The sequence below is a fragment of the Aquarana catesbeiana genome, linkage group LG09 (assembly GCF_042186555.1).
Source record: "Aquarana catesbeiana isolate 2022-GZ linkage group LG09, ASM4218655v1, whole genome shotgun sequence".
Classification (NCBI taxonomy): Eukaryota; Metazoa; Chordata; class Amphibia; order Anura; family Ranidae; genus Aquarana; species Aquarana catesbeiana.
The window spans coordinates 212,480,531-212,502,110 of NC_133332.1; the positions used below are offsets into that span (position 1 = coordinate 212,480,531).

General features: G+C 42.2%; 1 protein-coding gene across 5 annotated transcripts in view; it reads right to left on the bottom strand.

Moving 5' to 3' along the window:
• The window catches only part of SNAPC4 (small nuclear RNA activating complex polypeptide 4), a 194,864-nt gene that overhangs the window by 137,562 nt on the left and 35,722 nt on the right, over nucleotides 1-21,580 (bottom strand). For 4 of the 5 annotated variants that reach the window (XM_073599659.1, XM_073599658.1, XM_073599662.1 and 1 more), the window contains exons 3-8: nucleotides 15,679-15,716; nucleotides 12,736-12,867; nucleotides 10,706-10,831; nucleotides 7,180-7,258; nucleotides 6,311-6,392; nucleotides 2,571-2,675 (exon numbers count right to left, since the gene is read on the bottom strand). In XM_073599659.1, coding sequence (XP_073455760.1) covers nucleotides 2,571-2,675; nucleotides 6,311-6,392; nucleotides 7,180-7,258; nucleotides 10,706-10,831; nucleotides 12,736-12,867; nucleotides 15,679-15,716 — 562 coding nt within the window. Of the gene's footprint in view, nucleotides 1-2,570; nucleotides 2,676-6,310; nucleotides 6,393-7,179; nucleotides 7,259-10,701; nucleotides 10,832-12,735; nucleotides 12,868-15,678; nucleotides 15,717-21,580 lie in introns of those variants that run through there. The other variant, XM_073599660.1, reaches the window with a different exon arrangement.

Sequence of the window (21,580 nt, forward strand, 5' to 3'; positions counted from 1 at the left end):
AACCACATTATCACGAGAATTAACCTGAATGCATGTCCAGGTGTTTTCTTCCATTCCAGATCCTGAATTAGATACAGGAACACACCAACTACTGTCTGGAGATCCTTGAGCCAAGATATGATGGTCCATTCCAAGTTTTGCTGACCACAGCCACCTCAGTCAAGTTGGCGGGGAAGAACACCTGAATGCACGCTTACCACTGCAGGGGGGGGGTATATTCGGGTGCTGCGTATCCTTTTTCTGTTCTCTTCAGGTACACGTGACCACCTTTACCTTTGAGCACTGTGACATAGTACCTTATCCGTTTGACCCTTCATGGCAATGCCATTGGTACAGTGACATCCCTGACGGTAAGGACATATATGTATGTATCACAGACAGTTACTGGGGACAGAGTTGTGGTTCCTGGCAGGGCCAGTGGGTTGGAACACAGGGCCAGACTGGGTGACCACAGAGTGCATTAGACAAGAAAGATGAAAATAGAAAGCCCCCGATAAGCAGAATGACTTTGCGGAAGACAGGTATTAAACCGGGTCCAGTCCCTTGGTGATGTGTATTGGATCTGTGGGAATTTGAAAATCAGGACCAGATTAGAGGGAATCTGGACCAGTGAATGTGCCCTTGCAAAGGTCATTATGCCCCCCCATATCCTAACCGAAGATACCCCTGATACATACACTGACCCAGCACACAGTCAGAGGAGGAAGCGAGCAGTTCTCTCCGGAAGCTTTGACCCTCATGTATACATAGATGCCATAGGGGTTCCAAGGGGGGTCCCTGAGGAATTCAAAGCCAGGGACCAGGTAAAAGCTGGTTTTGAGTCTTTGATCCCCATAATAACTGTCAACAAGAATGTAGATTGGATTAACTACATATACTATAACCAACAGATTCGTAAATTACACTAAAGATGGCCTCCAGGGAATTGCTGACCAGTTAGCCCCCACTTCCTACATGACATTCCAGAACCGGATGGCCTTAGACATGGTGTTAGCTGAGAAAGGAGGTGTCTGTAAAATCATAGGAAAAACAGGAACCTGTTGCACATGCATTCTTGATAATACTGGGCCAAATGGTAAAGTTACTCTAGCGATAAAGAAATTAGAAGATCTGTCACTGGAGTTAAAGAAGAACTCAGGTATTACAGACCCGTGGGATCAATATTTTAGCTGGATGAGTGGGTGGCAGAAGGTGCTTGCCCAGATAGGTGTAACAGCATTAATAATCCTAGTTCTTTTAGCCCTGATTGTATGCTGTATTCTACCTTTCGTAAAAAAGTTAATGAGCAAGGCTGTAGACAATAGCACACCTACATTTCTCCACCAAGAAGAAGATGACCCCCTTATGATGGAAGATGACAAACCCTTCACTCCTCTACAGTCACTCCGTACAAAATCTCACAATCCTATAGGGTTATATGGATAGATAACGCCTGACTGCACCTCTCTAGCTATATCGAGGAGGGTAGTGAACAAGTTGCTGCCTAACTATATACAGCCTAAAAGAGTTGCTGAGGAGAATGGACCAGGCGAAGTAGGACCTTTAGTATTAGGGATAGAAAAGAGAAAATAGCCATTTTAGGGGGGACAGTGAAGGAATGTAATGTAGATAATAATAATCTGAAAATGTCTATTTTCTTATGTGTATACATGTTTTTCTCCTTACTCATTATATAAGTATTACAGATTTGCTCTGTTTTTTTATCTTCTCAAAATGGCGGATACACCCTGCATCCCACACATCAGAAGAATGTGGAATTGGAGACAGAACCAGCAACAACCAAACCTCGACATGAAGTTTCTCCATTTTCTCTTCTATCTTAACCAATGAGATGTACCCATTAGACTAACATAGCAATGAGGTATTTTTGTGTATAAAACATTAGAACCGCCTCGAATAAATTAGAAGTGTAACAAGTAATCGTGCTGAGCGTGCCTCAGAGTGTTTACTTCTATATGCATGCATATCCACACTTTTCAATTAGAGACAACAGCAGATAACCATGAGCTCGATTGAAGCTCAAAACACTATGCCATCTTCCCAACCAATGTACAGGGGGTCCCCGGGTTACAAACAAGTTAGGGACTGTAGGTTTGTTCTTAAGTTGAATCTGTTTGTAAGTCGGAACAGGTACATTTTTTAAGTGTAGCTCCAGCCAAGAAAAAAAATTTTAAGATTTTTGGATAGCATAGGGAAGGGTTATCACCCTTGTAACATTTGTTTTGCTGTGTGTGCCCCTGTTCAGAAGATTTCACCTCACTTTCTGTCTCAATGACAATTGGATTTTGAAAATTTTGGGTTGTTGTGGAAACAAGCCTTGGTGATAAAGCATCAGTGGAGGTACTTTTTCCCCATAATAGCTCTTACAGGAGTGAATTTCCCTTCCTAGGGGTAGATTTCCTCTCACTTCCTGTTGTCTCCCTCCGTTTGTAAGTAGGAGTCGTTTGTAAGTCGGGTGTTTGTAACTAGGGGACCCCCTGTAGTTATGATGTGGAGATAATCCATTGCATTAGCACATTGAAGTTTCAGTTGTGCTTCAAAGTAATGGAAAAAGTGTATGAAATTCTCACTTGATATCGTCTATTTCACGCTCTGCCTCTTGGATCTGCTTTGTTAAAATCTTCTTCTCGATGTCGTTTTTGGTATTTTCGTGCTTCTGCTGGAGATATTCTATCCTACAGAGAATCATTCCCAGTTAATTCTTACAAGGAATCCATTTTAATTAAAAAAAAAAAACACATTAGTTGGATAAATAAAATGTTCAATATGTTACACTTGAAAAAAAATCAACAATTAATAGCGCCACACATGACCCAAGGGAGTCTATAGCAGTATTAAACCCAACAATTACATATATTGCAGCTGCTTTGTTTTTTTTGTTTTTTTTCTCTCCGTTTTCCCCTCAGTAACACACCACCTATATTTGAATGCCTCACTCTGGATGAAGGAGCAACAAAGACAATTTTTGACAGCAGCATTATCAGTCGGGGGGGGGGTTGTGTTAGTGTGCCTTGAAAAAGTATTCATACCCCTTGAAAATTTCCACATTTTGTCAGGTTACAACCAAAAACTTAAATTAATTTTATTGAGATTTTATGTGATAGACCAATACAAAGTGGCACATAATTGTGAAGTGGAAGGAAAGTGAGAAATGGTTTTCAAAAACGTTTTACAAAGAAATATCTGAAAAGTGTGACGTGCATTTGTATTCAGCCTCCGAGTCAAAACTTTGTAGAACAACCTTTCACTGCAATTACAACTGCAAGTCTTTTTGGGTATGTCTCTACCAGTTTTGCACCTCTAGAGTGACATTTTTCCCATTCTTCTTAAAATAGCTTAAGCTCTGTCAGATTGGATGGAGAATGTCTGTGAACAGAAATTTTCAAGTCTTGCTACAGATTCTCATTTGGATTTAGGTCTGGACTTTGACTGGCCAGTCTAACACATGAATATACTTTGATCTAAATCATTGCGGAGTTGATGGGAAAATGGATGGAGCCAAATACAGGGCAATCTTAGAAGAAAACCTGTCTGCAAAAGACTTGAGACTGGGGCAGAGGTTCACCTTCCAGCAGGACAATCACCCTAAACATACAGCCAGAGCTACAATGGAATGGTTTAGATCAAAGCATATTCATGTGTTCGAATGGCCCAGTCAAAGTCCAGACCTAAATCCAATTGAGAATCTGTGGCAAGACTTGAAAATTGCTGTTCAGATGCTCTCCACCCAATCTGACAGAGCTTGAGCTATTTTGCAAAGAAGAATGGGAAAAATGTCACTCTAGATGTACAAAGCTGGTAGAGACATACCCAAAAAGACTTGCAGTTGTAATTGCAGTGAAAGGTTGTTCTACAAAGCATAGACTTAGGGGGGCTGAATACAAATGCACGCCACACTTTTCAGATATTTGTAAAAAAAAAATTGAAAACAATTTATAATTTTTCTTCCACTTCACAATTATTTGTCAATTTGTGTTGGGCTATCACATAAAATCCCAATAAAATACATTTACGTTTTTGGTTGCAACATGACAAATCGTGGAAAATTTCAAGGAGGTACGAATATTTTTTCAAGGCACTGTAGATATACTAGCAAGTTTAGATACACTAACAAATTGAGGTCACATGCCAGCTAAAGAAGGAAAGAAGGAAAGAAGGAAAGAAGGAAAGAAGGAAAGAAGGAAGACTATTGCAGCCACCACATCCAAGAATTGGTAAGCTGCAATATAAAAAAAAAAAAAAAAAAAAAAAAATTACTTTTGGGTTTAATACTGCTTAATACAGGGATAAAAGGACAAAAGGAAGTAGCAGTGATCTTAAAGAGGAATTCCAGGCAAACCTCTACTAAATGCAATATTGAAACATTATATGGAAAAACCTCTCTACCTTTTAAAGTCCTCCAAAAAGGTAGAAGGTTTTTTTTTTTTTTTTTTTTTAACCTGAAAGCATTCTATGTATTAAGGTAAAAAACCTTATACATGCATTTCCTCACCCAGCCCCCTTATACTTACCTGAGCCTGATATTGATTCAGCAATGTTCATGAGAGTAGAGGCTGAGTCTGTTCTCTCCCTCCTCATTGGCCATTGGCTCCTGCTGCTGTCAAAGCCAGTGACGAGGGAGCAGGGGGTGGGGCCAAGTCTTGCTGTCTGTATCAACAGACGCAAACAGCAAGTCTCGAGAGCAGGCCCGCACGAGTGTCGCCATAGCAAATGGCTTGCTATGGAGTCACAGGACATATTCCCAAGTGACTTTTTAGGGGAGCACTCGGTGGGGGAGGGAGGAGCCAGGAACATCAGTGGGGAACCTCAGAGGCTTGGGGCTGCTCTGTGCAAAACTATTGCACAGAGCAAGTAAGTTTAACATGTTTGTTAAAAGGAAAAAAAAATATTATGTTTATTATCACTTTAATTCTGTCCAGCTAGCACTGTAATTTAACAGTCCTAGCATGTTGGTAGTTTCAGTTTTTTCCACAATAGTTCACACACCTACACACAAAAATACATACTGTGCTCTAAAATACAAAAGGTAGCCTGTGACCGAAAAACGGATGTAAAACAAACGGAACATTTTTGCATTGGTTGGCGGCCCCTCCCTCTCCTGAACCATACTAGACCACATGCCCTCAACACGGGGGGTGAGGGGCTACTTTGTTGATGACCCTCTTTAACCAAGGGGTCACCAGATCCTGGCCCCCCAAGTGAATCAGTGCTCATGGACAAAAAAATTGACAAGTGTAAAAAATAAATAAATAAAAAACCCAGCCACCTGCAGATCAGTCCCGTAGTTTACCGGCAACTAATGAAATTGTCAGTTCTCCCTGCTGAAGTAAACAAAAGGGGCGGGCCAACTGGAGGCAACATCACACATGGTCATTATAATGGGCGGGGTCACCCTGAGATGTCAGATGTACCCACCTCTTTGTTTACTTTAGAAGAATGACAGCTCCGCTTCTCCCTCTACAACCCTGCCGGTAAAGTAAACAAAGGGGCAGGGTCATGGGGTGATGTCACCCCGCCACCTTATGATGTCATTGAGCATATGCGATATCATACGGGGCAGGTCACCCAATGATGTCACTGAATGGCCCTGCTCCTTTGTTTACTTTAGTAGAGGGCAGAACCATGTCATCAGGTATTGGCAGGTGGCTGGAACAGTTGGGTTCAGTTTTTTTTTTTAAATAAAGGCCATGTCAAACATGTCAAAACCAGTGTTGTGAGTTTATTTACACTAGTCATTTTTGGTGAATGAGTAAGTGTTACCCTGTACCCCTCCCCCCACCACCACCACCACACCTTTGCAACCACCGAGCCAGGGTTGTGGGGAAGAAGAGGTCCTTCTCCTCAACATGGAGGCAAGGTGTAGTTCCCCCCCCTCCACGTTGGGAGCATGTAGCCTGGTATGGTTCGGGGGGGCTGCACACTCGCACCTGGTATGGATTGAGGGGTCTCTAATGGAATTTTTTTATTTTTGGCTGAGATCCCCCCAAAATCCATACCAGACCTGAAGAGCCTGGTAGGGATTACGGAGAAAGCTATATTTTTTAATGTCGGCCCTTTTGTTTACATTTTGCTGTCAGTGGGGAATCCAACAATGACAGCAGTAATGAGACATGGTTTTTAAGGACGCCAGTGCGTGGATATAAAAAAAAAAAAAAACGGATGAAGGACTGATGTAGATTGAACTGAATAACGATGTAAACTGAATCTGTTTTTTCCTTGAAAAAAACTTGACTGAATGGTTGACGCCCGTGTGAAAGGAGCCATAGGTGGAAATACAATAGAATTATACAGCTTTTATTGCAAGACTTACTTAAGCATTTTGGGCTGCAGCATCTTCTGTAATGTATCGCTGAAAATTGCTTTTCTCAGTTCCAAACTATCTGTGGGCTTCCCTGGACAAGCAAACAAGTGTGGTATAAAGGACACAAACATTTTATCAATGAAAAAGTGCATCTTATGTCTTCAGTTTTAGTGTTTAAATGATTAGAACCCCTGTTGGTTTTTTAAACTACAGTACTTTGCAAAAGCTTTAGGCAGGTGTGAAGAAATGCTGTAAAGTAAGAAATATATATATTTTTTAAAATAATATTTTCTGCTTTCTGCTATAATACATATACAAATAATGAGAGATAGAGATATATCTATATCTAAACAAATGTATTCATCAGTTTAGGCCAATATGTATTCTTCTACATATTTTTTGGTAAAAAAAAAAATCCCAATAAGCGTATATCGATTGGTTTGCGCAAAAATTATAGTGTCTATAACTTTGCTCCGTGTATGACCAGCTTCTTGACCCGTACACACGATCCAAATATCGTATGACAGGACTTTTTCCGCTTAATAGTCGCAAGTAGAAATTGAATAGGTTACTAAAGTCACGAAATTTCTTGTACGACAGAAAAAATAAAAAATAAATAAAATAATCGGAAGTGATGTCATGTGTTGTAATGTATTTGTATTGTATTTTCGGATGACAACTGTATTGACTAAACGAAAATCATACAATCAGGCATCGTACGAGGAAAAGTTTCGTGCTTGTCCGATCTAATAATAAATTGGATGAATTGTCATGATCGGCTTTTGAAAGTACGATCACATCGAAAGCGATATTTTTCATCTGATTTTCTGATAGTGTGCACGGACAATTAGGAGAGAGGGAGGGAATGTGTTACTTACAATTCTTGTGGACCAGTTCTTTAAATGCTTTTACAACATGAGCACTTCTTTCTCTCATTTCCTGATTGGCTGGAGGCCCCTGGGAGGAAAGTTAAAGTAAAGTAATTCTAGAATTTACACATATTTATCATTTGCATTAAACACACTTTATTAGAGCCAGCCACATTCATTTTAAAAGCATTTGCTACCCCAAAAAAAAAAAAAAATGGATCCTGTTCCTTTAAAGCATGAATAATTGCACAGTGCTTGTGCTGTGTAATTTGGCCCCCTGTAACACCTGAAATACCTGACTGATTCTGCCTGGTTCTACCCTCCCCTTTGTAAGCTGACCACGGTTTATCATGGCAGCTGAGCCCTGACACTGTGGTCAGTTTATGTGCCTCCGTCATTCTCAGCTCTCCTGTCCTCCTCTGTCCTCTCCTCCGTTCCGTCTCTTCCCTGCCTGTCAGCTCCATGTCCGTGCCCGGCCCATCCCCTCCTGCTGCTAAAATTACAGTTCGCAATTCACACTATGCTCTCTATTTATTAATGTAATATACCCCTGTGTCTGTGCCTTATAAATCTAAGTATAGATCCTCAAGTCTGGGTGTACCCTGCGGGTTGTTTCTCCCACCCCTCAAGTGGCATTGCTATGGGACGTCCCATTAAGTAATTACTTAAGGCTCTGTGTCCCATGATGTACGATAAAGAAAATAAGATTTTTATTACAGCTTACCCGTAAAACCATTTTCTTGGAGTACATCATGGGACACAGAGCCTTAAGTAATTACTTAATGGGTTATAGGCCACTTAGGTGTTGACACTGGTAAACCCAATCAAAGGAAGTTTAGTCCCTACATAACCCCTCCCCCTTCCAGGAGCACATCAGTTTTTGTAGCAAAGCAATATACTTAAATCCCAAAAAGAGGGGAGGGACCCCTGTGTCCCATGATGTACTCCAAGAAAAGGATTTTACAGGTAAACTGTAATAAAAATCCTATTTTCTTTATCATACATCATGGGACACAGAGCCTTAAGTAATTACTTAATGGGACGTCCCATAGCAATGCCACTTGAGGGGTGGGAGAAACAACCCGCAGGGTACACCCAGACTTGAGGATCTATACTGCTGCTTACAGCACACTACGCCCGAAGGCGATATCCTCATACCTTCTTACATCCACCTGATAAAATTTTGTGAATGTATGCACTGAAGACCAAGTTGCGGCCTTACAGATCTGAGCCATGGAGGCCTGATGACGCACTGCCCAAGAAGCACCAACCGACCTGGTAGAGTGCGCTTTAACTTGAAACGGGGGAATCTTACCCCTTAAATCAGAAGTTTGAATTATCACTTGCCGAATCCATTTAGCGACAGTGGATTTTGACGCTGCCTGTCCCTTCTTAGGACCCTCTGGCAGAATAAATAAGATATCAGTCTTACAAATCTGAGCAGTTTTCTTTAAATAGATTTTCACTGCTCTCACCACATCATGACAATGTAATGACTTTTCTTCCCTGAAATATGGTTTTGGAAAAAAACGATGGCAGGACAATATCTTGGTTCAGGTGTAAACCTGAAATCACTTTTGGCAAAAAGAAAACAGGTGTAGATATGGCGCTGCTCTAGTGGAGTAAAAAACCTTAGACATTGTGTATGTGAACAAAAATCCCAGTGTTGTGCTGAAGATAAATAGTAACTTATTGACAAAATATGTTTCAAAGCCAAATACGTGAATAAATAAAATGAAAATTGGGATGTTTAGGACCTAACTTTTGCTTTTTGGCCCTCTGAAATCCAAATTTGTTTAATTTGTGTTACAGTCTCTGGCAGCTATTTACCAATAAAAAAAATGTTTTATATATATATAATCCTGTCTGTGCTCCTGTGCGTGATTTTGCCCAAACTTGGTGCGGGTTATTCTGTTTAAACGTTTAGTTGTAAATATAAAGTGCTAGTCCTGTAAATAAAACGCCGCAATCCTACATTCATATCGTTGTATAAGTAAGTAACAAAGTGCAAATAGTGCTTAAAACCAAGAAAGTGCTAGTATACTACAAAGTGACTTGTGCTTAAATATAATCAAGTGACTTGTGTCCTAAAAACCAGTGCTTATTGGAAAAGAAAATTCTGTTTCTTTCAAAAGACTTTTTATATGGTTCAAAGGGATAAATCCTCTTTGGAAAACAATATTGTGTGAGAAACTTCTTATCCAGGTGCTGGCTTGGTGATGGGGCCTCTTAAACGTGCTCTTATTATGCTTGCACTCACCAGTATTTGCCACTGTGTAGCAACTCTGGATGTCTCCGGTCTGTGCTTTAAATGTTGTTTACTGATTTACATATGTTCATCATAAAAGAGAGAGTGAATGCCCATAGTGTAAAACCGTATGGAGAAGCTTTATTATAACATAATAAAAATATTGTACTCACATTTTACAAGGTAAGTTTATTTAAAACTACACACTATGTGAATGTCGGTGGCGATCGCCGCCGATAGATCACAATTAGCGGGGATCGGCGTATAACACGCACCCACGATTTTCCCCTGATTTTAAGGGGAAAAAAGTGCGTGTTATACGCTGATAAATACGGTACATAGATGTTTTTAATACCCAAGTTTCTTCCCTTACCTTATCCTCACCGCAGGATTCTGCTGAATTAACAGAAAATTAAACCTTCACCCATCACAGCGGGCTGCGTTTAGCAAGCCTTCAAGGACCAGGTCCGTAAAAAGGGGTTCCACTCCCTTGGGCTCTGTACAATGCACCCCATCAGGAAGCTTTAGGTAATGTACCAAGACCTAAGCCCTAGGTTCCTGGGGTCCAGCCCTACAAAGAGGAGTTACAGGCAAAACCTCGTGCTTTGGATACGAGGTCCCAGGTACCATCCATTTTAGGCCTCAGTGGCACTTTGGATGGATCTGGTTTCTTTTCATGGAGGAATTTAAATCCAGCATAGATCCCTCCTGGAGCTTCTCAGAGCACTTCTTCACTCGTGACCACCACTTTAGACACTGGCGAAAAAACTGATGTGCTCCTGGAAGGAGGAGGGGTTATATAGGGAGTAAACTTCCTTTGATTGGGTTTACCATTGTCACGACCTGAAGGTGGTCTATAACCCATTAAGTAATTACTTAAGGCTCTGTGTCCCATGATGTACGATAAAGAAATGCAGCTATATAAATGATTTCAGATCACTGCACAGGGCTCATGTGACCATCAGCGGGGTATCCTCAGCCCCGCCGACTGCAGCTGTCAGGCTGAAAGAGGAAAGAGCCAGCTGGTCACATGAGCGCGAGTGGCGCTCTGAAATCAGGTATATAGCTGCATTTTTTTTTATAAGGCACAGACACAGGGGCAAATTACAATAATAAACAGAGAGGACAGTGTGAATTGCAAACCGTGGGTTAACAACCCCGCTTAAGAGATACAAAATGCAATTACATCTCACATTCTGATATAGGCAGCAATATCCCAGGTAACGCAAGTAGGTAGATGGAAAATCCTTATTAAAAAAAAAAAAAAAAAAAAAAAAACACACCTACCAATCCACTGACTTTATCCTTAAAGTATGGTTTCATGAAATGGCCCAAAGCCAGATTTAATGGGTAAAGTTTAGTGGTTCCAGCCCTTTGAGTCTTTCGGCCAGCGAGTTCCCACATTAGCTCCTCCTGAAATGATAAGATTGATTTTCATATCTGCTAATTTGCAAAAGTTTTATTAAAAAATGTCAACAAAAACACTTTAATGGTATGATGCTTTCTTCAACGTTGCATAAAAACATGGACAGGTCTAGTGGTTGGTAGCGTGCTAAAATTGTAGAGCAGCTATAGATTGATGATAGACCAGTGGTGGTCAATTTTCTTGATGTGGGGGGCCATTAAGTGTGGCCTCTGATGTCACCAAAGGGCTGCCCAAACCATTCAGTGAATATTTAGTGTCAGGGATAGCAGGATATAGTAAGAGACTGCAGACATGCTACGGGAGATGGTCAAAGACTGTGAACATGCTATAGGAGTTTTTGGAGACTGGGGACATGCTTCAGAAGACAGTCCTGAACTGGAGACCCATTACATGAGGCTTCTAGAATTCACTGCTATAACAACAGGGCAATAGGGAAACACCGATTAGTGCCTGCAAGAAGTAACAAAGAGCCACATGTTGGGCACCAGTTTGATAAAGAGGAAATTCATTTTGACCTTGCAAAACTAATCAGCCCATCTTTAGATCTGCCGGACAGTGGTTTGTACCAGATTCCTTAAAGCGGTTATATTGTCCGCTTGGTCATTTTTACCTGTGGGTAAAGCCTATAATAGGGTTTACCTGTAAATTAATATCTCCTTAACCTACACGGTTTAGGAGATATTCAATTTTCATGCAGCCGCTTACTCCAGCGGCGCATGCGTGCTGAAGGTCCGGCAGCTCATGCCGGAACGAAGGACTCCTGCGCACATGCACAGAACTGACGTCATCATGGCTCCGGCAAGTCACAGCACCGGAGCCCGCGAACCCGGAAGAAACGCTGAGGGAACATGTCGGCCCCCTCGGCGGGGACTGGGCGAGCTGTGGGAGCCTCGTTCTAATGCAAGTATACTAGTGTCTTGCAGGTTATTTTTTCGGCAGTTTACTACTGCTTTAAAAGGCCCTGGTCACAAAACCTCATGCTTCCACTCAAGGCTTCTATATTTATTGCCACAGCAACCTGCTGGCAGTGCTGGGGAACTGGACATATTTCCCTGTGCACTGGCTTATAGCTTACTGTCACAGTGAATGGAATGGAAAATTGTTAGCTTTCCTAAATGATAATTGGGCGATGTGGCCATGCTACATGCTGAACATAAGAGCAACACTATTGCCTTACAGCGCCACAGGTCCAAGACTAGCAAGGACATTGCTTGGAATTTGTAAGTTCTTCCCGATTCTGTTTTGGTTTCTTCCCACAATCCAAAAGCATATTTCTACTTTAATATATGTCTGAACAAACTGACCCTAATGTTTGTCTTTGTACCTATATGTGGTCATTAGGCTGTTTGCTCCTTCACATGCAAAGACTGATGTGAATGGTTTTGCATACTCTGTATGATGCTTTATAAAAATGCATTGCTATACAAATCAGTAAAATAAGTATTTCTACAGCATGCAGATGCCGCCACACACTGTATTCAACTCCAATGTAAGGTGAATGAAAGACTGGCTTCAGCTCAGACCCCAGACCATCTGTCATGCCCCTTGACATGTTTGACCCACATTGGGCTTAACTGTAGAGGTACGATTAGGCCCAATGTGGATGAAACATGTCAGTGGGCGTGACTGATGGGCTGGGATCTGAGCTAAAGCCAGGTTTTTCATTCACCTTACATTGTAGCTGAACACAGTGTGTGGCAGTATCTGTATGCCATATTACATTTTGGAGTGAAATGTGCTCTATTTCTGCCAGCACTTGAATACAAAGTGTAAACCTGGGAGAATGACACCGCAGTCTTGGAGCGGTGCCAATCTGTTATGACGTTTGTAAGTATTTCTAGAATTATACATAAACTAATCCCTCTGTTGCCACCTATAACCCCCACAATACCTGCTGCTCCTTATTCTGTGCGAGCAGCACTTCCAGTTCTTGCAGTTTCTCCTCTATTACTGCTTGGTATACAAGGTTCATCTGCAGGCACATCTCTGCCGAGCTCCCATCATCTTCCCAGGTGACATCATCCTAATGGAAGGAGGAAAAATGTCATGAATCAGAGGCAGATAGAATGGGCAAGCAGAGCACTAAGTGGCTTCTTGCTGATGTAAAGACAGTCACCTGATAATATGGACCTTTGTAAAATGCAAACAATTAATCTTAAATTATTATAACTAAGCAAGATTGATAAAGATTCACGTTTTCCCCTAAACTGAGCATTACTTATTACATCTGAGTCTTCTCAGTTTGACAGCCATAGTGAGAATGTCACTTGAACTCTGACAGCTGTTGCCCCTTCAACTACACCCCCCAACCCCCCCCCCCCCCCCAGCTCTGCTATTTGCTGATCTTATACACACTTTGGGACAATGTGTGAGGTCAGGGACGTGACACAAGCAACAATAGTCAGATTTTATGTAACCTCTGACCCCCTGCCACAAACTAATGAGGCTTTAGCAAAGCAGTCAATTATGAAGGCAATATATATATTATATATTTATATTAATTAAATAGAATGGTTAGAATCTCCGTCCAGAATTTTAGTTTTGCTTCCCGCTTCCTTGCTGGGTGAATTTTCCCTCACATCTTCTCTTAAATATACAACAGGAAGTGAGTGAAATCTCTCAAAAGAGAGGGTAACTCCCCTGTAAGACAGCTGTCACTGGAACAGGTGTTACCATTGGACGATATCTCCTCAGCTTCTGTTCTGATGACAACTTTACAATTCTGAATTAATGGTCACCAGCACAAAACAGCAATAAATATCTTAGAGGGGTTTTAACCCTTCAACACTATATCTAAATATATATTTTAGTTTTTTCCCTATTTATAAAAGCAGTAGGTAAAAATTATAATAACATTTATACATAAAATAGCTATAGGAACCTCATGATAACAGAATATATCAAAGAGTGCTACAATTGCAGGAGGTATATTTATCCCCCAATTCCCATCCAGTAATCCAATAAGAAAAACACTTCCAGGTGCCACCTTTAAGCCACTAATTGTCTACTAGGCAGTCAGGCCTGGTTCACACCTATGCATTTTTTAGTGCATTTTCAGTTTTGCAGAAACACACTACAGTCCATTTAACATGGTTTCCTATGGGTCACGTTCACATCTATGCATTTTATGGACCAGGGACTGTTTACTGGTTTTTGATTCCATAGACTTCAATGGATCAAAAACGTGTATTGAAAAACGCAAAATGCCCCTGGTATATGCAAGCTGCAACCCGCATAAGTATGAACCAGGCCTTAAACACAATATTAGGCAGAGCAATGTTAATTCAGCGGGACACATATTTTCCTGTTTTAGGTGTGATGACTCCTACATATTACACACACACATAATTACACACACACACAATCTCACAAAAGTGAGTAAACCCCTCACATTTTTGTAAATATTTTATTATATCTTTTCATGTGACAACACTGAAGAAATGACACTTTGCTGCAATGTAAAGTAGTGAGTGTACAGCTTGTATAACAAAGTGAATTTGTTGTCCCCTCAAAATAACTCAACACACAGCCATTAATGTCTGAACCGCTGGCAACAAAAGTGAGTACACCCCTATATAAAAACGTCCAAATTGGGCCCAAAGTGTCAATATTTTGTGTGGCCACCATTAATTTCCAGCACTGCCTTAACTCTCTTGGTCATGGAGTTTACCAGAGCTTCACAGGTTGCCACTGGAGTCCTCTTCCACTCCTCCATGACGACATCACGGAGCTGGTGGATGTTAGAGACCTTGTGCTCCTCCACCTTCTATTTCAGGATGCCGCACAGCTGCTCAATAGGGTTTAGGTCTGGAGACATGCTTGGCCAGTCCATCACCTTTACCCTCAGCTTCTTTAGCAAGGCAGTGATCGTCTTGGAGAAGTTTTTGGAGTCGTTATGTTGAAATACTGCCCTGAGACCCAGTCTGTCTCCAAAGGGAGGGGAATCTTGCTCTGCTTCAGTATGTCACAGTACATGTTGGTATTCATGGTTCCCTCAATGAACTGTAGCTCCCCAGTGCTGGCAGCACTCATGCAGCCCCAGACCATGATACTCCCGCCATCATACTTGACTGTGGCCATAACACATGTATCTTTGTACTCCTCACCTGGTTGCCGCCACAAACGCTTGACACTATCTGAACCAAATAAGTTTATCTTGGTCTCATCAGACCACAGGACATGGTTCCAGAAATCCATGTCCTTAGTCTGCTTGTCTTCAGCAAACTGTTTGTGGGCTTTCTTGTGCAGCATCTTTAGAAGAGGCTTCCTTCAGGGACTACCAATTTGATGCAGTGTGCGGCGTATGGTCAGAGCACTGACAGGCTGACCCCCCACCCCTCAACTTCTTTGGTTGACCATGGTGAGGCCTGTTCTGAGTGGAACCTCTCCCGTTAAACTGCTGTATGGTCCTGGTGCTGCAGCTCATTTTCAGGGTCTTGGCAATCTTCTTATAGCCTAGGCCATCTTTATGTAGAGCAACAATTCCTTTTTTTAGATCCTCAGAGTTATTTGCCATGAGGTGCCAGTGACCAGCATGAGAGACTGAGCAATAACACCAAATATAACACACCTGATACCTTATAACACTAATAAGTCACATGACACTGTTATACAAGCTGTACACTCATTACATTACATTGTAGCAAAGTGAAAATTCTTCAGTGTTGTCACATGAAAAGATATAATAAAATGTTTACAAAAATCTGAAGGGTGTACTGTGTATATAAAATGTATTTTTTTTCCTTTTTTTTTTCTTTTTGTTTGTTTTTTTGATAAATAAATGCTATACAATATACTACTTTAAACACTCAGCAGAAAGAAATAAACAGCTTACTGTCTGACAATCTCCATCAAATTGTTCTTCAAGATCATCTGCAAATAATGAATAACAAACAGGTAAAGCATTCCTGTAAAAATAAAGTCAACCTTTCACTGCTCATGCACATTATATCATAAAAATGTGTAAATACTACAACACTGCCCAGAAGGACAGGGCAGCAAATGAGGGAGGATAATTTTAAATATAACAACTGTCAGCAGAACAAGAGGTGACAAAAAGGGGAGATCTACCCTGGTGATAACTGCCGAACGTGGAAATTTGGGGAGATTTAATTTTACTTCTAAATAAAAGGTATAAGTGTGTGACTTTGGGTGGACATTAGAACGTAAGCTCCTCTGGTGCAGAGCTTGATGTGAATCGTTCAGCGTTCTCTGTACAACGCTGTTCACGTACGGTATGTTAAGAGTTATATTATAATAAATGTGTGACTGTAGAGGGGACAATAATGTGTAAGCTCCCCTGGTGTAGAGACCGATGTAAATAGTAAAATGTTCTCCGTACAGCAGCACAGACTATGTCAGACCAATATAAATGCATAAATGCATAACAGTATGTGACTTTGAGGGGCACATTAGAGTGTAAGCTCCTCTGGTGCACAGACTGCAATTGTAAGATGTTCTCCATACAGTAACGCAAAATATGTTAGAAGTGTATAAAATTCTAAAGCCTCGGGGGGGGGGGGGGCCAGCATCACAGGCTCCCTGGATAGGCAAGTGTCCTTATTAAAAGTCAGCAGTAAGGATGAGCTCAGGCGTGTTCGCAAACAGCACATGCAGAGCCCGCCAGGAAGTTGGCACTGCACAGCGCTAATCACAGGCAGTGAGACATTGCGCGATCTCTGCAGCCGTGCATCGGGAATATTAGGCCGATTTACGAAATGTTTGCGCCATCAGTAGAGGCGCACGCGAGGCGCAAAGTACAATTTCATATTTACGAAACGTAAATTCAGAAGATGGAGGTGCCAATATTATGGGGTGATGTGAGGAAGTTTAGTAACAACTGCCCAAGTAACAAATATGCCCAAAATAGAATGAGAAAGTAACTTTTTCTGAGCAAGCCTGCTGTGCCTGCAAGTATGTTTAGAACTGCGTGAGATCAATTTAAGCACTGCGCATGCTCAAGCGGCTCTTGGGCTTGTTCAAATGCGTTTGTTCACTGCGTGGGTTGAACGGGCGCAACTCTAAACTTGACATTTTTTTTACGCTGGTTCACCTTTATGTATTTTTTTATTGATATTTGCACACAGGTCATGTTAGGTTGCCAACATGTGACATGCACCTTGTTAAAATTATGTAAAAAGACTCTCGCTCCTCTAGCTCCTCCTAAAAGGGCATTTAACCTTCCCCCTCTAATGCATATGATTTCCTTGGGCTAGCTATTGCTCTTAAAGGGTAACTCCACACTCCACTCCATTCTCAAAAGGCTGTGAGCTGCCTTCACCAATCCAAACCACATCTTTTTTCAGAGCATACAACAGGGCCAGCTAGGAAAGGGGCAAGAAGAGCGATCGCCCAACCTCCTCCTGAACCATACAAGGCCACATGCACTCAACATAGCTGGCTGCCTTTGGGGCATGTTGGGCTCAGCCCAATACCAACCACAAAGCACCTTGTACCCACTAGTTTAAAGGGGCTTTCCACATTCCGTAAAGCCCCGTCTGCAGCCCCCTTAACCCCAGCCTAGGGTTGTGTGGAAGAGGCCCATGTCCCCCTGAATATGGGAACAATGTGGTTGACTTTTGGGGTGCCCGAGCCCCTCCTGCCCCCAAGCATACATCCCCCTTTCATGGGCTGGCTTGCTGTCTGTTTGGGTAGGGGTTTGTTAGTGTGTGGGAGGGGCACAATATTTTTTTATTTTGGGGTGGTATTTTTCACGTGGGGGGGGGGGTTTCTCATTTTAAGCCTTTACAGACCCAAATGGCCTTGTATGTATTGGGGGGGCAGGCTATTTTGGGTTTTGCAGCTGCAATGTCAATTTGTACGTTTTCTCTAAAGCTGTACATCTTTGAAGCAGCATTTTGGATACATGCTACAGATGCACCACTTTACAGGTAGAGTAACACCCCCACCCCTCAAGTTACTAGCTTTAGGTCTAGTTCACTCCATAGAAATGCAGTCCAGATGCTTTTCTGCATGTGAGTTTTTGATGCATTCCAGTGAGTTTATGATACGTTTTTGATGCAGTCCAGTACTTTTTTCCATCTTCTTTTTTCTTAACCTAAAATAAGGACATGCTGGAGGATGTGCTTAATTTTGGACAGGGGGTGGCTTATTTTGTGCTAGCTGCATTTGGGTTGGTCTGGGCATGCTCAGGGACTCAGGGTGTGTGGGGCCGGCAAGAGAGTACATTTGGGTGTCCTTATCGAGTTTGTAACACATGTATTTTCTCTTCGTATTTTGTTTATGTCTTTGCAAAACAGATGTGTTTTCAAGCAAGTTTTTTTTTTACTTTGGTTTATTGTATTTTTTTAGGTTGTTCACTTTGATTTAATTGTCTGTGCTGCATTATTTAGCAAAATCTCTCTCAAGATGTTGTGACTAATGTTTAAATCTTTAATAGATATCCATTTGTGGGTGCAGTCATTTTAACTCCTGTTAATTTCCGATGCAAAATGGTCAGACCTCAAAAACCATATTCTGTTAGTGTCTCAAATTAACATACATGTGTTTTTTGCTTTCCTTGCTCTTTTCCAAGTACTGTTTTGTTGACCAATAAAATTTTGTAGCAAATTTTTATGTTTTGTTACTTTTCATGCAAGAGATTTCCCAGCTGCAGCTTAGCTAGGCCGATTGGCATGGTAAAACCAAAAAAAAGTACGATTTGCCTACAAGCTACTTTTCTGTTGCCTTCATGGTAGCATATGCATGGATTGTGCATATGCTGCCATGGATAGGCACCAGGAAAGGAAAATTACAGAGCGTTAAGAATTACATTTTCCATTTTAGCACAGTGGTTCTCAGCCTCAAGTACCCCCTACAGGACATGTTTTGGGAATTTATCTTAGCTAAAATAGCAGTCCAAAATAGCAAGCCATTGACTGTGATTTAAAGCACCTGGGCAAGATGAAGGAAAACCGGCAAACATGGCCTGTTGGGGGTACTTGAGGACAGGGTTGAAAAGCACTGATTTAGAGCACTGTGCTAAAATCTAGCTCAAGGCAATCCTATTCTAATTGTGGGCATTTAAGGGGAACCAAGTGAGTGTTATAACCCCTGCTTGTCTTTTAGGTTGGGCTTAGTGTTCCTTTTCTAAAAATTGGCTTCACTTCCTGTCACATAGCCAAACAGGAAGTGAGGGTAAAATCCTACCAATGTTATTCCTTGGGGACACACAGGTCAATCTAACTAGTGTCCCCGTTAGGCAAATTGCACTCTAGCACTTTGTTGTGTACACCCCAAATTCTTAGGTATTTTTGGGTTTATTAACTGCTTGCCGACCGCTGGCTGTCAATTGATGGCCAGGCGGCGCGGCTCTCGTTGCGGGAGGGCGTCATATGATGGCCTCCAAAATTAAACAGGGAATGCGCGCGATCGTGCGCGCGCATCGCTGTTCCTTCGGTGGCGGCGTGTCACGGAGACACCGCTTGCCACCGAGGGGGGTGAACAGCCATTGGACATGGCTGTTTACCACGTGATCGGCCATGATGAAGTCACGGCCGATCACAGATAGGTCCACCCCATTGTGCACGGCGCATGCGCGGGATCGCGAGCACGTCGGTGGCGGAGTGTTCCCAGGAACACTACTCGTCACCGATGACGGTAAACAGCCATTGGCCGGCTGTTTACCCACGTGATCGGCTGTGACCCTTTCACAGCTGATCATAAATGTAAACACAGAGCGGTAACTAGCTGTTACCAGCTCTTCTCTCCTCACACACCGTTTTCAGCGTGAGGAGAGAAGAGCCAGAAGCAGTGAGTTACCGATCTGTGTTCTGTAGTGTCTGCACCAACATCACACCTGTCCCATCGCCCCCCCCAATTGTCATCTGTCACCCAACAGTAACCACAGTCACCCAATAAAGTGCACCTGTCACATAAGGGACTGCCATCAGTGACCGTCAGCGGTGCACCTGTCACCCATCAGTGACCGCCAGCCATCACCCGTCAGTGACCATCGCCTGTCACACCATCATCACCTATCAGTGAACGTCAGCTGCCACCCATCGCACAGCCCTTCAGTAACCGTCACCTGCCACCTGTCACACCGCGTCAAGTCCAAAAGAGTATACAACAGTGAGGAGGCGTTCCAGATCCTCTCCATGACCGATGAGAGCAATGGAGAGTTCTCATCAGATTCCAATCCTGATTCTGAAACCAACAAAATATAGGTGTCTTGCGAGCCACAGATGGACTAATGCCTCTAAGGAGTAAACTATTTAAGCTGCAAGCACTGAACCACGTTTCATTGCGTGTAGATAGATAAAAAATATATAATAAATGTGCCCGCGCTAGTATAGTGTCACATATAAAATATATAAAAAATATTTTCACATATAAAACACATGTAATGTGATAAATAAAACCATACAGGTAAAATATAATGCAAACAACTATAAATGATAAACCACCAAGTGCATATAAAGGTGCAATCGTGGTAGTAACTAATAAAAGTGCAACGTGCTAAAAATATAAATATCAAAACACTTTCCAGTGACAAATGAGTGTATATCCCAATTAATAAATACAAATCACAAAAAACGTGAATAAATAGTGTCCATAAAATGAATAAACATCATGCTTCTTCTGATGGGTGTATAAATCACAACACGTGAAAACTGTGCTCTCCCGTGACACCCCACATGTGCTTGCGCTCACCTTCAGTCCTGTGACACAGTAATTAAACGGTGTCAAAATAAGCATTGGGGCCACTCCTAGGCTCACTCAGGATACAATGATGCAAAGACACTCCTCCCAGGTGAAACTGCTAGGCTCGCTCAGGTTACAATGGTACAAAAACACTCCTCTCAGGTAAAACCAAGATCCAAAATCATAGAAAAAACAAACAGAGGGACTCCATAGTGCAATATAGCCAGGACATTTATTAAAGAATAAGCCCTCCAAGAGGGTACTCACATTGGATGGGTGCTAGAGTGCACCAGACTGTACAGGTAAAATAATAAGCAGCTGATCGTATGGCGTGCGGTATGGCATGTGCAATCCTCCTCCTCTGCTGACAGCTCCGTCCTACCCCTCCCCGACGCGTATTCGGCACAGGGGTTTCGTGCCTTCCTCTGGGGGAAGGCACGTGAAAATATTTTTTATATATTTTATATGTGACACTATACTAGCGCGGGCACATTTATTATATATTTCTGATTCTGAAACCAATTCGGCATTTGAACCGAATAGTGAATCGGCAAATGATTCGGAGGAAGAATGGGTCCCTCCCAAAAGGGCACGGCACTCTGGAAACCAGGATTATATTACCAGGCCCAGTACCAGCGCTGCCACCAGCAATAGGCCCCAGGAACAAATTCCCAGGCCCAGTACCAGCACTGCCGCCAGCATTAGTCCCCGGGAACAAATGCCCAGTACCAGCGCTGCCGCCGGCGATAGGCCCCAGGAACAAATGCCCAGACCCAGTACCAGTCCTGCCACATCACGCCTGTGTACCAGCACATGAAATTCCAATCCAATTACTAGAGTGTCACACCTCCCAAGAGCCAGGGCCTCTACATACATGCCAGATGGTCTTGCCAACCCAACATGGCTGCCTTCCAACTCGGCATCATCAATTATTCCCGCTTTCACAGCACTGCCAGGTGTGCAGACCAACACCCAAAATTTCTCAGAGATTGATTTCTTTCATATGTTTTTGCCCGACACTATGCTGCAATTTATTGTGGACCAGACAAATTTATATGCCCAGCAATATATTGCCAACAACCCCCAATCTT